Raw genomic sequence first — 15,749 nt, forward strand, 5'->3', positions numbered from 1 at the left:
CTGCGAACTAACGTGTGGTCAAGGAACTGAATTTCACTCCCCAAGAAAAGACATGTCGTGGACTCGATGTGTAAACAACCAAGAGATGAAGGTTGTAGATACGGGGGAGGACAGTGGATCGAGCTTCAATATGTAACTTTGCTAGGCAATGATATCATTTGAGTCTGCGACAATGACGACGGGGCCAATGTCCTCAGCGGTGACAGACTCCCAGGAAGGGTCTCCAGGGATTTCGGGATACTTGTCAGAGCGCTCGAACTCTTTGGCATTCTTCACAATGTTGAAGTAGTATTTCCTGCTGCTGATTGTCAATCGCTGCAATGAAACTTGTAGCATGGCCGAGGAGCTTACGCTGCTTCGGGGGTGTTACAGAGAAGGCCAGGGACTAGTAAGTACGCTGGTAAAATCACTGTATTGCGCTAGAGAGAGAGAAAGAGAAGAAGCTATCTACAGATGCTAAGACTAATGTACTGGGAGCAAACAGTGGTGGTCACGTGACCTTCCAACACCCCCCACGACTAGTGCAATAGTCGTCACAACATAGTTTAAACAACTCAATCCTCCAGTGTAAATAACCAGGTTTTGACTTTGAAATAACCCCCCCATTTTTTGTATGTAAACCAGAAATCATGCAGTTTTATAGGGCACTAGACCCATCTGCAAGATCCATCTCCGGAACATGATCTTTCCAAGGGGCTTTGTCAATCCATCTGCTGCCATGTCGGCAGTGGGAATCTTGACGAATTTCACTGAACCAGCTGCCACTTCTTCTCGTAGGCGATGATACCTAATGGCAATGTGCTTAGTATTGACATGAAACTCTGGATTTGAAGCCAAAGCAATGGCTCCGTTGTTATCGGCATAAATGCAAATCGGCTTTTGTAGAAACCCAGCAATCCCAATCTCCGTCAATAATTGAGTGAGCCAAATAGCTTCCTGCGTAGCAAGCGCTTCAGCAATGTACTCGGACTCGGTAGTAGACAGAGCAACACAAGATTGCTTCTTTGAAGTCCACGAAATTGCTCCACCGGCTATTATAAAAATGAAGCCAGACGTAGAGAGGCCTTTTTCACTATGGGGGCCAGCCCAATCTGTATCGCAGTACCCATATAAAGCATCATTTCCATGAAACGAAATAGACAGATACTTCGTGCCAGCAAGGTAACGAAACACTCGCTTCAATGCCTGGAAGTGTAATAGGCCTGGATTCTTGGCATGCTTCGCCAATTTAATGACGACAAACGAGATGTTAGGACGGGTCGAAACCATTAACCAGATCAGTGTTCCGATTTTGGTTTGAAACTCTTTGATCTCTGCTTTTGAAGCGGTGCCGTCAAATACTATCAAAGGTTGCTTCTTATCTATTGGAGTAGCAACTGCCTTACAGTTTTTAAGACCGAAGCGAGCAAGGATTTTGTCAACGTAGTCGTACTGAGAGAGGTAAATCACCCCTTTATTGTAGTAGACATTGATAGCAAGGTATCGTTTAAGGACACCTTTATTAGACGTATCAAAGTGCTTAGCGATTGCGATCTTAAACCGTTGAATTTCTTGCTTAGAGGGTAACAGAACAAGCAGATCATCGACATAGATCATGATGAATAACGGAGCCTTCCCAGAGGCACACTTAATAAAGATTGAATGATCTGACTGGGTACGGGTGAATCCCATAGAGATCAAGACATCGTGTAGCAGTCTATACCACTCTCTGGGACTTTGTTTTAACCTATAAATCGTCTTTATAAGGAGACCGATGTCATCGGGATATAGCTCTCTTTGTCCTTTAGGAAGCTCAATTTCAATTGGTTCTTTAAGCTCGGCATAAAGAAAGGCCGTCACGATATCGATATAATGAATTGGCCAGCCTTTAGCAGCGGCAATAGCTACGAAGATCTTGAAAGACATCGGCTTGGCAACGACAGTATAGACCTTATAAAAGTCAAGATCCTTGATCTGACGAAATCCACGGGCGACAAGCCTTACTTTGTAGGTTCCATCATGCTTGATTTTAAAGACCCATCGAAGAGAAAGGGGCTTCCGGCGGTTCTTCGCAGAGGAGCGAGGAATCCTTCGCTAGGTGCCGTTCTTAATCTGTCGAGTAAGTTCCTTATAAGCAGCAGTTAGCCATTTGTCTTTCTCGACACAGGTTATTACTTCTTTCCAGCCATTAGGTTCGAAGCCAACATCATTGACTGTCAATTTAGAAGATATATACTGTGGCTCTTTTAACGTAGCTGCAGAAAAAAGATTGATCAGTACCTCTAGGGTGTCAGCTAGAAGCTGGAGGACATTGCTGTCAAAGAAAGATCGGCTAGCCAAGCTTTCAATATATGCCTAGCTGGGTTTTTTAGACCTTGTCGATCGACGTACTGTCCCATCCGATGGATACTGAGTGATAGTGGTAACATAGTCAGTATCAGGTGAATCATCTGGAATTAGATCCAGATGTGTGAAGTCAATTTGAATACCCTAGGGTAAATCCTTATTAATAACCTGCCGGGAAGCAAGCTGTGGTTCCACGAGAACCCCTACCCCACCTACATCAAGGTAGGGACCATCATCCTCCCGTTATACCTCTATAAACCTACCTAAACTACCCGCTATTTCAACTTTATCGTCGTCATCGGGTAAATCGAAGGTATCGGGATCGGGGAGGGGAACGTCGATCATTAGAAGTGAAATACTTTCAATTTCTGGAACACGGTATTCCAGAATTGAAGGGTTCGAAGGATCGAGCGGAGGGTTTACCGGAGTAAGAATTGTGTCATCAATGTCATCTTCAACAGATAGAGAGGGTAGAGAACTAGACAGAACTCCGAATGGATTATCAAGATACGGCCGTACAAAATCAATTGGAACGTAACGATCTGAAGGAGACGAAGATGAAGATTGTAGATCGATCTAATCTCCCTGAGATAGAAGATTAAGATTATATAAAGGATTCGGAAGTGCTTCTAGAGAAGGGTTCTCGTTAAAAATGACATTTCGAGAACGTTCAATCTTCTTAGTACGTACATTGTACAATATATAGTTGTCACCTTCATCGTAAGCGATCAACCTAGCTTCTTCCATATGTAGATCAAGCTTTGTAGGACGCTTTTCCTTTGGAATCAAGAACCAACATTGACAACCGAGAGTACGAAGGTTAGATAGGTTAGGTTTCCTGCCATACAGAGCTTCGTAAAGTAACATCTCGATTTTTAAAGCGTATAAACAATTCATCGTATAGTTGATTCCACCAAGTAAATAACCCCAAAGGTATTTCGGGAGTTAGTACTCCGTTATAACCGCAACAAGGGGTTCAACTAGGTGACGATTTTTGATCTCAGCGACACCATTCAGTTGCTTAGTATAGGGAGGGGTAGGGTCCCAAATTATACCCTTCGAAGCAAGATAGGTAGCTAGTGGCTTATACTCTGTTACATCGTCACCATACACCTTCTTAATCGTGAACCCAAACTGGGTTTTTGAATAATTCTCCAGTTGAATGTAGGTTTCAGTAACCTACGATCTAGATTGAAGAAGAAATAGCCATATAAACCGGCTAGCATCGTCAGTGAAGGTAATAAAATATCTCTCTCCACCGTGCGAAGCAATTGAAATTAGTCCCCATACGTCAAGATGAATAAGATCACCAGGTTTTAATCTAATCGATCTCTCTTTGCCGAAGGGGAGGACATAACCCTTACCTTTAATACATAGTATGTATGGAAAGGTAACACCGGCACCTTTCTTTAATTTGATTCCATCACTATAAACTTCCATCTTCCGTACCCTATTCTCGCCAGCGTAACAAGCTCGACGGTAAGCTAGATCAACTGAGATAGGCGTAGGAGAAGAACCTTTCTTTATAGCAAAGACGGAATTAGGGAAACCCGAGACCAGATTGCAATCTAGCATAGCATCAACCTTATTAATACCAGAGCAGTTTAGCCAGTAGTGCTCTCCTTCGCAGGTAGCAAAACCGACAACTGATTCTAAGGACGCATATTGATCCTATAACTTGAACGTCATTAGGCCGTTCTTAACCCATATACCAATATCTTCTTTGTCGAGAGCGGACATTGAGATCAAGCTAGCTTTGAGATCTAGAGCAAGCCATACCTTATAAAGGGTAAGCGAGCCAATGAGATCATCTGATTGTTCATTTATCATTCGAAGAATAACATCTCTATATCCTTCTGTATAGAAAACATCACCTGTCGCTATCGATACAGGTAATACACATTAACGGAAATTAATAAAGACAGATTTGTATAGAGTCATATAGGTGCTAGTGCCTAAATCGACCATCCATCGAGAGACGTCGTCGTCACTAATATAAAGTACCTCGGTAGAGACTATATATACCCCATATTCTTAAAACAATACATTGGTAAACAATATATTATACTTAGCAACTGGATCGCCAGAAGGAGGTCCTTACTAAGGTAGTAGGTACGATGCCGGAGCATACACTACATTAGCAGTACGAGGTTGTTAATAAACCGGGATAATCCGTCCTTAGTTGTCAACCTAACCGATGATCTGGCCGGGTTATAGGACAGTCACCTACTATGCTTGTTGTTAAGGAGGTTACATAATTACATTAGCAGAGCTAGCATTGTTCTTTAATAAACAGTTCCTCGAGTAATAATTACCCAGAGCATTATAGAACTTGCAATAGATAACATTCTCTTCATATTCGAAGGGCTTCTTCTTTTGCTTTTTGTCCTTATCATCTTTACCCTTTAGATAGGAATTAGACTTATCATTATCACCACCTCCCTTCTTATCGTCCTTCTTCTTGTTATTGAAGTTGGAATTGTCCTTATTGGACGACGAGGAGGTAGTGTTTGCTGAGGAGTGAAATAAAGTGTTATTAAATGAACGGTTGTTAGTCTCTGTCTCAATAAATTCGACGTAAACCTTATCCATAAAATTGGGTTCTTTCTCATTAACCCTAAGGTTTTGAAGAAAGGCGTAACACCGAGTATTCTCCGCAATAGATTTCTTAAACTGACATAGTTCAAGCATTAGTGTAGGAGATCCACTCATTGATAAGACGTCACGGAGTCCCTCTTAAAATCTCCGAACAAAGTCAGATAGAGACCCATTTTTATAACGTTAATCAACCCACTTCGTGAAGTAGGTATATGCTTGTTAGTGTGACGAGGTAGCGTATATCTTTCGAAGCTTCTTAAAAGCTTCACGTACATCTATGACCTGCGAGACAATTGACAGAGGTTCAACCGAGAGGGTCTTTCGAACATAAATAAGGGCTCTGGTGTTACAGGATTGCCAGTTGTTACACTGCATGTCATACTTCTTTCGAAGTGCTAGGTTGCCATCTTCAAGCTCCTTCGTACGTGTACGAATTTGACTGGGAGTGATGATGATGTCCTGTTCAGTTATCACATCCTGCGCGTCACTAAGCAAAAGTTGCTTAACTTCCTCCCGTGAGGTGTTAGCGTACTCAGGAGGTGATGGAATAGGAATTCCATGGGAAAGCATCCGAACGTAGTATCGGTTGTTAGCTGTGAGAGCTAGGAAAAGTGCTGTTTCCCAGTCCCGGAAGTTGGATTGTCCCTTCAGTTTTGGGACTGAATCCGCACAGTCAATCTCATGTCGACTGACCTCGAAGTCCTCAATGTTATAGGACTCCGTCATGATGAAGGTCTTCTTCTACACCGGGGTGCTTTGGTATGTGATTGGTGGAACGGCGGTCGACGAGATCGAACGGCCAATGAGAGACGGCGGTCGACAGGGTCGAACGGCCAATGAGGGGTAGCGGTCGACGGGGTCAAACGGCCAGTGGGTGGGGTGGTCGAGGAATTCGACCAGTGAAAACTCTGATCGAGGTCCCACAGTGGGGTGGTGCGACGCAAAGCACCGAGGATTGGAGGAAAGATGAGGCGTGAAGCATACAGTTATGTAGGGGCTTCAACGGCAAGGTGCTCATAACCTGTTACAGAGAAGGCCAGGGACTAGTAAGTACGCTGGTAAAATCACTGTATTGCGCTAGAGAGAGAGAAAGAGAAGAAGCTATCTACAGATGCTAAGACTAATGTACTGGGAGCAAACAGTGGTGGTCACGTGACCTTCCAACAGGGGGTCATGTTGACGCCGATATCGAGCGAGACGTTGTCCCAATTGATCTGTAATAGCCAGTAACATTAGCAGGTGATATTGGATGGTAGGGATTATTGTTGAAATCGGGGACTGCGTACCTTGCCCTTCTGAGAATTTTCCACGCAGGTTAGAAGGAAGGCGATGGCCTGCTCCTCGGGCGTATTGACGGAAGTCATTCTTGCACGATGGTGAAACTGATCTGGAATGCGAAATTTGATGCAGTGAAGGATGCGATGGTAGAAGTTGGATAGCTGGGATGTAAGAAGAGCGATGTAGACAAGGATTGTTAGTTGCCTTGTTATACCATTAACCGCGTTTATCTTGACCCGCCCTGAGCTAAAAGATGCCGGCCTCTCCCTGAGGTAGCATAACTCATTTTGCCTACAGCTTTGACACGAGAAGTTTCTTTTTGGTGCTCAGGTACTATAAGGGGTGACATTTGGCTAGAGTAACCTCACTAAGCAGAGTGCCAAAAGCCTCTGCTTAGCGTACTTCTCAAGAAAACATTGAGGTTTTTTGTATTTCTTTAGGAGGACAGTAGGGATACGAAGTTGAAAATGGTCAGAGTAGCATATCCAAAATTCCCATCTCTAGTGCCTGATACACCATATATTTCCCATGAGGTATTGTGCAAAATAATCTCAACTATGCCCCAAAGTAGGGGCAGGGACAATGAATTTCATTCATAAAGTGAAAGCAAACAGTAGGATTGATTTTATCAAAGGGGTATCCTATCGAATATACACGAACAATGGCTGCAAAGTGCAGATCAAGAGTGGGCAAAAACGTGATCCTAAGATCTTGATATAAATCTAAGAGATAGCCGGTTCACAAGCGTTATATGTCTGCCATGACCGACTCCACTATCTTTCGTTTGTATTGCGACAAGGCCTGGTCCTTTTTCTGCATCTGGGCGCGGAGCCTTGTGTAACGCTGCTTCCATGTTGCCTCGGAAACAGGCTGGCTGGGATCATCATCGTCAGAATCCAGCTCCACTGTCTTATCATTGTCAATATTCTCATGACTCCGACCCATAATCGCGCTTGCGTGGTCAGATGTACCCATCCCCCCTATATTAGGATTCACATTTGAAAGCGTGATTTGCATCGAAAACTGGCTTGAAGCTTTGTACTCATGAGAGACGGTATACCGAACCCCGTTAAATGATTCGTTAGAGGCAGGGGCACCCCTATTTCCATCGTTGCGTGGAATAGCACGTTCAACCTTGATAACCATTGACTCTGGAGCAGTGCCTGCGAGTCCGAAATGATGACCAATGCCAAGATGGAAGGCCAGTAGCAGCGAGGGAGAGCCAAGTTGGAACTGTGAATATAACGAAGACAAATTGATCACCATCGCCGAGGCCAGGGCATCCGCCTCGTTGGGGGCAAGGGTCACCGCCCGCCCTGTTAGCCTAGCACGCAGAAGCTCTGCAGAAAGGGAATGAACAATTTCATCGACGGAGGGATTCGGGGCAGTGGCCGTATTGCTTTGCCCGCTAGAGGAGGATGTTTCAGTAGTGATACCATTCTTTGGAGTATCTGTGGTGGGATGTTGGCGGGAATCATTGGGCCCTTCTGACCCGGGAATGACAGCACCATTCACACCATTAAGTACTAGTCTTGGTGGAGTGGCAAGTCGAACCGGCGCTCCTGAATGTTGAGGAACCTGCAATTGAAGTTTATTGGGCCTCCCCTGAGAGATAGATGTTGGAGGCTGATTGTGAGGTGGAGTCTGAAATATTTGGGGCGGATTTCTGTCAATGGGAAGTGGGAGTGCTTGGGTATTGTGATTTGGTGCCTGTGATGATTCCCGACTAGGATTGACCTGGAAGGTAGAAAAGGAACCCGATGATGACCCTCTATTTGGTGGTCTTCCTCGGCCTTTCCCAGCCGACAAGCCGTTGCTGTTCGGCCAAGCAGATGAAACTGCAGGGCCATGTCGTCTCCTAGAACGGCTTTTCTCACCAGTTGACGGAGTAACTGCTGACCGTGGTTCCGCAGAAATGAGGACATCCGATGGTAGATGACTCCGGGGAATGATAGCAGACTGTGGATAATTAGCAGGAGATGCATCCCGTTCAGGAAGTCTCCAGCGTGGATCTTGATTTTGCTGATCCGGCCCGGAACCATTATGAAACGACGAATTCGCGGCTATCCAGGGGTCATGTGGTTCCATATCATCAGGAAATGCACTGAATGGAATAGCACTCTGTGGGAATGTCACAGAGTGGGACTGAAAACTACCCTGTTGTAGGGCGCCAACAGATGTATCCAACTGGGGCCGCTTGATTGGTTTTTCTTCCTCAGTATACCTATCCTCAACCCTTTTCCTTCCCCGCTTTGGCTTCCATTGTGGCACAAGCGCCCTGAGTGCGAGATCTTCTTCCAATAACACACCATCGCGGGATTCGCTGACAAAAGGACCAGATGGTGGGAGTTGTGTATAGTAAGAATGGGGTAACCCCATGCAATATTCAAAGAAAGCATCAATATGCATCGCGCGCATCCAACGCTGGGTGAGATTAGAAAGACGAAATATGGATCGGAAGCTTCATGGTAGACGTACCTTAAGTCGAACAGTGTACTGTTGCACCTTTTGCGTGCTTTGTTTCTTTTCAATGCAGGGTGGTTCGACCCCCAATTCAATTGCTAGTTGAATCCATGTCTTCAGTTCTTCATTCTGCAGCCGCTTTCGAATGAGTCCGAATAGGGTAAAGATATTGAAGCTTTTCCCATCACTCCGAGGGAGACAGCGGAAAGTCTTTCGCAGATCTGAGGTGTCAACCGAGGATGGAACATTAGGATTGCAGTACAAGATAAAGGAGACATATGCATCATCAATCGTCTCGTCAGTGATATCCCGTGATGGAAGAACCCGGGAATCTGCGTGATCGGCAGGATCTTTCATCGGCTGATGGCGATGAGGATCAAAAACCGGGGGAGACATAGAAGTCCCGGAGCGGTTGGCTGATGATGAGGGTATAGCAGAACGTATGCCCCTCGGGGAAGACTGTAAGCTCCTGGGGGTTTCTCTTCGCTGCAAGGGAGGCGATTTGTTGATATCTATTTGGCTACGAGCACTTCCCAAGGAGGAAGCACTCTGCAACGTCGATTCCAAGGTCGGAGGATATCGCGCATATTGTTGAATGACCATTTGCGGTCCGCTGAGCTCACCACGGTTTGAGCGATCGGTGGAGTCCATCATAACAGGAAATGATGTTTCCATCTGAAACTTGGCGGTTCTGAGTGACGGACCTCTATATTTAATTGTAGAATAGGGCTAGGGATGCGATGCAGACAAACAATCATGCGGATTTTAGGTCGCATAGGCAAGTCGTCATTATCGTCAAATCAGCAGCTGCGGCATAGATGTAGGCTATCTTCAACACAATCTGTTCGGTGTCTGAATACAAAGAAAAATGGAAGGAAAACAGATTCTGACAAGCAATGCGCCGATGGTGTAGGGTTCCAGGAGGTTTCCCCTCGAGGTGGCTGGAAGCGCCCATCTTTAAAGCTCAAGCTGAGAATCTATTTTGGGGCCATCTAGTGCTCCTCAATGAGGACTAGTGTCGTAGCCTGAGGGCGGGGTTCCTGCCTCGCTATCACGTGTGAGCTAACCGTATTTGGCTTAGCACCAAGGCATCTCCCAAGTGTTATCGATAAGCTTGTCGTCTTGGCATTCTTGGCCTCTTCGACCTCATCCGTCAAAGAAACCGGACTCACCCGGACCGTCGCAAGAGTGAATTGGAACGACAATAATTGCAGAGTTGCCGTCTTCACAAGCATACTGACACTGATTTGCTGCCCACATTGTTGCGTGCGCGACGTTGTGCGTACAATGTGGCCCAAGTCTCTGCTACCCACTCTCTTATCCTAGCGCGACCTTATCCGTCATGGCGCCCTCGAGTTCGCGCTCAAGGTCCACTCGCCCTATGCGGTCCAGCCGCACAAAGGTGCAGACCTACCATGAGGAAAGCTCCTCTCAAGATGAATCAACAAATTTGCGTGGCTCAAGGCGTGCTTCATTATCTCTTCGGTCGCGCAGTACAACTCGAATGCCGAAATCCTATCGTGAAGATTCGACCGATGCCAGCTTTGATGGAGCCGTGGAAGACCATGAGTCTGATGAATTGGTAACTGCGCCGATCGACGCACCGACTCCTGAAGCCGAATCTGCGACTCCTCGCCCTTCCAAAACCCAACGTCCTCGGCGCGCTGTAACCACACCGAAGCCAAAGCAGACTAAGCGATCGAAACCCAGCAGCCAAGCTGGAAGAGTTTTGTACAAACGTGCCAAAACAGATGGGGATGACCCGGTCTTCCTAGGATCCGGTGTCATTCCTCCTTGGCAAACTCTTCCCTACCAAATTCTTCTTGACATTTTCTTGCGCGCGTCGCATCCATTACTCGACGAAAGCCGTTCAGCCCGCAACGACTCTGTCAAGTGGCTAGTCAATGTCGCTCTCCTGTGTCGAAGCTTTCACGAGCCTGCGCTCGCCGCACTCTATCACTGCCCCCCTCTTCTTCCTGCCTACAAGAGCCATGTGCTCCTCTCTTTGTTGGCACGCCCACAAGAGTCCCTCTCGATGAACTACTCTAGCAAGATCAAGCATCTTCATGTTGAGGTTGAGCCAGTGCTCATTTACAAAAGTGGACCCTATGGTTACTTCGACCTTGCTCAGTTGATTGAAAAGACTCCTCGTTTACAGTCGGTACGACTGTATCACAAAGATGATTACACGGTGGGAATACCTCCATGGCACATTGTTCAATCAAAGTGGACTTATCTTGAATCTATTTTTTCCGCCATTGAGAACCGTGGTATTACCCTTCGTAGCTGGGACTGGAACAGCCGCTTCCTAGAAACCGATGAGCTTGTCGAATTGATGGTGGAAATGCACTCGCAGCGCGCCTTTCAAGGTCTCAGGGAACTGAAGTTGCTCCACTTTGATAATTCCGATGAAGAAACGTCCGCTGCCAAAGAAGCTGGCCTCCTTGAAGCCGTTCATATGCTTCCAGAGCTTCAGCGACTGGATATTATTGAAAGCTCATTGGTCAGCGGGGAAATTCTGGCGAGTTTACCAAATACCCTCCGTTCGCTCACCCTGAACAACTGCGATCGATTGTGGTCATTAGACCTCACAGCCTACATGTCCTTACACGGCAGCAATCTCCGAGAGCTGAGTCTAAGCCACAATCGCCATCTCAACATGTCTTTCATCCAGACCTTGGGTCAGTGCTGTGAGAATCTCGAAGTTTTCAAAATGGACCTTTCTATGCATGATGCGTCCAGTTACCACGACGTTGAGCCACACTTTGAAGATCTACTTGTTAAAACCGAAGTTCCGACGTGGCCAGCGAAGCTCCAAGAAATCGAGCTCACCCAGTTACGCAAATGGGATGACGCTACTGCAGAAGTATTTTTCACTTCGTTGGTGAATGCAGCTCCGCAACTTCGTGATCTACGTCGATTGGTCATCAGTGCAATCCTGAAGATTGGCTGGCGTGACCGTGCCACCTTTCGTGAGCGATGGATTGGCCTGCTCGAAAAGGTTTTCCTCCGACGAAGCGTGCCACCAGATCCCAACCTCCGCTCCCTCAAGAAGCGCCCCCTCAAGCCAACCACATTCACCACAAGGAATGACCCAGGTGGACTTGGTGCGGGAATTGATGATTCCCGACCATCCACGGCTGACAGTGGACCATCGAATTCCTCCAAACGCCAAAGCACTCGACTGGCGCATCAAAAATCCAACGAGACCGACGATGCCGGTGGTGGTTCTTCGTTAGTGGGGACTCCGCAACCCGAGGCTGGGAATATACAGGGAATGTGCGATATTGTGAACATTCGGATCGACAACCAGCGACCGACTGAATTGCAATTCAACGAAAATGATTTCCTTGACGATGAGCTCAGTGGCGACGAGGATTGGGCCGGCGATGACTTCTAGCCAGTCCTAGGGCATTTGTGGTAATATGCTATGGCGATTTCCCAATAGCAGTATCCTTTTTTGTATCTATAACCATGTCGTCTATTGTTGCTCTATGATGCGCCTGGACGGATATCTTCTTTTTCTTTTTATGCCGATATGTTTCTAGGACCTGGCGTTGGGGTTCTTATTCACCTGGGAGGGGATAAACAGGAGCTACTATTCGATATTGTCCTACAATTAATCTTAAGGTTTTATGATTTTAACGTGTATCTTATTTGCATAGCGAAGCACCCTCTGTTACTAAATCACGCACTTAGGTATGATAGCACATTTAAAATAAATATAATTACATATAGCGGCGTTACTCTTTCATTTCCTATCTGGATCATCTGCAACACATACCAGCGATCGTACATAAGCCACCCCTGGATCTGAATGCTCTTGAATACGATCTCAAGGTAAGGAAAGCTCCATCTGCGAGTTTCTGCTAGAAAGAACTAACATGCATATCTTGTTTCAAGACAATGTAGACTACCATACCCTATGGCAATACCTATGTACCCAAGGGGGTGGATCATGTGTGGGTCAATCGTCAAGCTTCCATGGTTGAAGTCTGTCTCCACCCCGCACATACAGCCCCACGCACCTGTAGATGAAGTCATATCCGCAAAACCAGGTGTGACAATTAAAAATACTATAGAGATACCTTGCTAAATTACACAGCCTATATTTGAGAACTGCGCGTGCGGTGGATACACCTGAAGTGGTTAGTGGAGGTGTGCATAGTTCTTCTTCTAGACCCGAAACTATACCTAGATCTACACATACATTCTTTCATCAAACTACCTACTTCTTTCTAATCAATGCACTTATTGTAATCGAAAATTTCTAATACCCAAGCGTCTTTCCTCTTCGGATACGGTATGATTTGATATCTCACAGGTTCCGCTGCGAACAATAATCTACAGCCCCTACTTGAGAACAAGAGATTGTACAAAAAGGTTCTGTTTGACATTGGGCCAAGAAAGGATTCAAAGAAGCTTCCCCCAACTAGTAATAAATCTCTCTATCTGTAGTGTACGAGCTGTTCACTTATATAGCATGTTATAACCTAGTACGTATACTAAGAGTGAGTATCTACATTCCGTGCCGACAATATTTGATAATCCATTCCTAGGTGATAGATTGCTAATAAGTTTCTAGCATAGCGCAAAACCACATCAGCGCTCTGACCCATACCTAGCAGAACCGCTTCATCTTCCTTAGGGGCGATATCGCACATCACCCCGGGGAGTACCGTCTAACTGAGCAACTCCCACTTCCGACCGAGATCAGGCCATTGTCACCCAACAATAGTGCCATATCAGTCTCTGCGTGTCCTAGCTATATCTTCGAAATCATATCCTCTGCAAATCTCAGGCTCTTAGATGCCAAAGTTACCCCGTTATACGAGCTGAACGTTGCAACGAACGAGGATCTGGGAGATGCTGAGGTCGCTCTTGACAAAATGCTACTGTTCGATGGCTCACCCAAGGCCATGGTTATCATTGCACATGACGCAAGTATCCCGGATGGCCTTCCTTTCTTCCCTCAGAGCATTACTGAGTGGGACGTGGAGGGACACAAGGCGAAGGGGACTTGGGGATTTTTGAAAGATTTTGCTGGGGCTATTGACGGACGAAAGTAGATAGTCATTCAATAGAGTCCTTAGGCTAGTCATTGTGGTCACCAATCTGTTTTGGTCCACATATTTACCACGTTTCTGTCGGCTTTCTTAATTCATATCATAGGTGCATCACAACATAGCAGTTGGCGGTGTTGACTGGGGGTATTGGGGTCCGTGCACGGCGATCAAAGGCCAAGCCCCACAAGATCCTCTTATCGGCGAGTCTCGTTGAACCTCACCTCTGTTTATTCCTCCCCTCTTTTCCATGTATATTTACATTTAATCCGTTCAGATCCAGAGTTTGGATGTCTTGTACTTTTTCTTTTGACATTTTGACGTCGGCTGGATCGTGTTAGGTCCGAGATGGCGCCTGAGGCCCCTGCAGACACTGCAGGCCCATCCTCCCCACCACCTCAACTTCCGGAAGGCTGGTAAGTCAACCCCGAAGACCAAAGAACCTACTGTATTCTGACAGTAATATCTGGTAGGCTACCTCAATGGGAAGGCGTCGGACGGAAATGGTATTACGTACAGCGGACGACCGGGAAGTCACAATGGGAGATTCCAACCGAGCCGATCGTCCTGACCCCATCGACGACACCGATTCCGATCGGGGCAGGCCCATCACGGGAGCCGACATCGCATCTGACAAACGGCAGCACTCGAGGCGTGGAGTCAACGGACACAATGGCAGGCGGGACGTACTCTGCGGCGGACAGTGCGAGAATTTCCGTAGGGAATCGCGCTCATTATGTCTGCGTAAGCATTGCAAGAATGGCACTGATAATGGGATAGAGCTCCCTTGGTTCCCAGTTATATGGGCGGTCGGACAATCCAACTTATGGGTCTTCCGGGGTACCGGGTTGGTATTCGAATCAAACGAGTCCACACTTGCCCGGCGGATATGAGCAGCAGCTGGCTGCAAACGCAGCCGGATATGGCCTGGTATGTTTGAATGTTCTAGTCTCCGATATACTGATTGGTTGTGATGCTTATTTATTTACGGAATTCGTTGCAGCAGGGCCATGTTGGGCAGATGAATGGTGTTCAGCCGGCATTTTATGGGAGCCAGGCACACCCAGGTTATCAAATCACAGGTCCACACCATATGGGCCAAAGTATTTCATCAGTGTGGGGTAATAATCCAGGTACTTACCAGGGACATCCAAACGGTTATAACATGACGCAACATACACAATCCTTTCAGGGATTTTCTGCTGATCCTGCTGGATTGCATGGCCACCAGCCACCAGCATCGTGGACAATAAGCAGCAACTCACAGAAGCAAATGGGAAGGTCAATGGATGAGGCTTCCGATTCCCAGCCGCAGTGGAAATTGGAATCACAACAAGGCCATTCAAATGCCTCTGGTGAGGGTGTCCCGATGAATTTACGCCCATCACCCATGTCTAAGCCCTTCTTTGGGTCTTACTCATCTAACCAGCATGTGGAACCGTCTTCAGGAGAATTTGCTCGCCGTACCTCGAATGCTTCTGTTGTCCGGGAAGGGCAGCCCTACCACACTTCTGCGGAGAGCTCCTCTAACAATTTACCGCACTCCGTGGTCGACCAAGGTAGATTCGGGCAAGGCCAGTCGGACCCACGTTTCCATTCGCAACATCCCCCCCGCAGACCCTGCTCTTCAGGGATTCTCACCGCTGCAACATGTACAGAGTCAATATCAACAGCAGCACATGATACGGAAACAGCCAGGATCACACCAAGCAAATCTTGCCCAGGGCCATCAGCAATATCAAAACCCAATGGCTCAAGTGAATTTCAACCAATACATTTCGCAGAACCAACATCGATTTGGTCCTAGCGGTGGGCCGACGGGCTTCCCTGAGACAGCACTTGCTCATCAAGTTCCTCACCAGCAGCCGAGCCATTACTCTGAGCCTGTCAAAAGCTCACCGGGGGAGATAGGGAGACGCTCGGAGGCGCACTTTGTTAGTGGGCCGTGGACGTCGACACCGCCTTCTGCTGGACAGTTGTAGGCATTGATTGTTGTTCATGTTCATTATTATGGTAAACTGA

General features: G+C 46.7%; 5 protein-coding genes across 5 annotated transcripts; 2 read left to right on the plus strand and 3 right to left on the minus strand.

Annotated features, from left to right (window-relative positions):
• Nucleotides 1-141: 141 nt before the first annotated feature.
• On the minus strand, nucleotides 142-336 carry N7487_008225 (uncharacterized protein; the record flags this gene model as incomplete). Its single annotated transcript, XM_056875955.1, has 1 exon — nucleotides 142-336. One exon carries the CDS (start codon nucleotides 334-336, stop codon nucleotides 142-144), a length of 195 nt encoding a protein of 64 aa, XP_056728143.1.
• Nucleotides 337-6,948: 6,612 nt separating this feature from the next.
• On the minus strand, nucleotides 6,949-9,318 carry abp2 (putative ARS binding protein Abp2; the record flags this gene model as incomplete). Its single annotated transcript, XM_056875956.1, has 2 exons — nucleotides 6,949-8,625; nucleotides 8,680-9,318. The coding sequence occupies 2 exons, from the start codon at nucleotides 9,316-9,318 to the stop codon at nucleotides 6,949-6,951; spliced, it is 2,316 nt and encodes a 771-aa protein (XP_056728144.1).
• Nucleotides 9,319-9,656: 338 nt separating this feature from the next.
• On the minus strand, nucleotides 9,657-9,899 carry N7487_008227 (uncharacterized protein; the record flags this gene model as incomplete). The annotated part of the gene is made up of 1 exon (XM_056875957.1): nucleotides 9,657-9,899. One exon carries the CDS (start codon nucleotides 9,897-9,899, stop codon nucleotides 9,657-9,659), a length of 243 nt encoding a protein of 80 aa, XP_056728145.1.
• Nucleotides 9,900-10,006: 107 nt separating this feature from the next.
• Nucleotides 10,007-12,064, plus strand: N7487_008228 (uncharacterized protein; the record flags this gene model as incomplete). The annotated part of the gene is made up of 1 exon (XM_056875958.1): nucleotides 10,007-12,064. One exon carries the CDS (start codon nucleotides 10,007-10,009, stop codon nucleotides 12,062-12,064), a length of 2,058 nt encoding a protein of 685 aa, XP_056728146.1.
• Nucleotides 12,065-14,075: 2,011 nt separating this feature from the next.
• Nucleotides 14,076-15,709, plus strand: N7487_008229 (WW domain-containing protein; the record flags this gene model as incomplete). Its single annotated transcript, XM_056875959.1, has 5 exons — nucleotides 14,076-14,143; nucleotides 14,201-14,444; nucleotides 14,508-14,657; nucleotides 14,920-15,286; nucleotides 15,345-15,709. 5 exons carry the CDS (start codon nucleotides 14,076-14,078, stop codon nucleotides 15,707-15,709), a joined length of 1,194 nt encoding a protein of 397 aa, XP_056728147.1.
• Nucleotides 15,710-15,749: the final 40 nt, after the last annotated feature.

Source organism: Penicillium crustosum (genome assembly GCF_028827405.1).
Source record: "Penicillium crustosum strain IBT 35664 chromosome Unknown utg000003l_segment0_segment0, whole genome shotgun sequence".
In the NCBI taxonomy this organism is placed as follows: Eukaryota; Fungi; Ascomycota; class Eurotiomycetes; order Eurotiales; family Aspergillaceae; genus Penicillium; species Penicillium crustosum.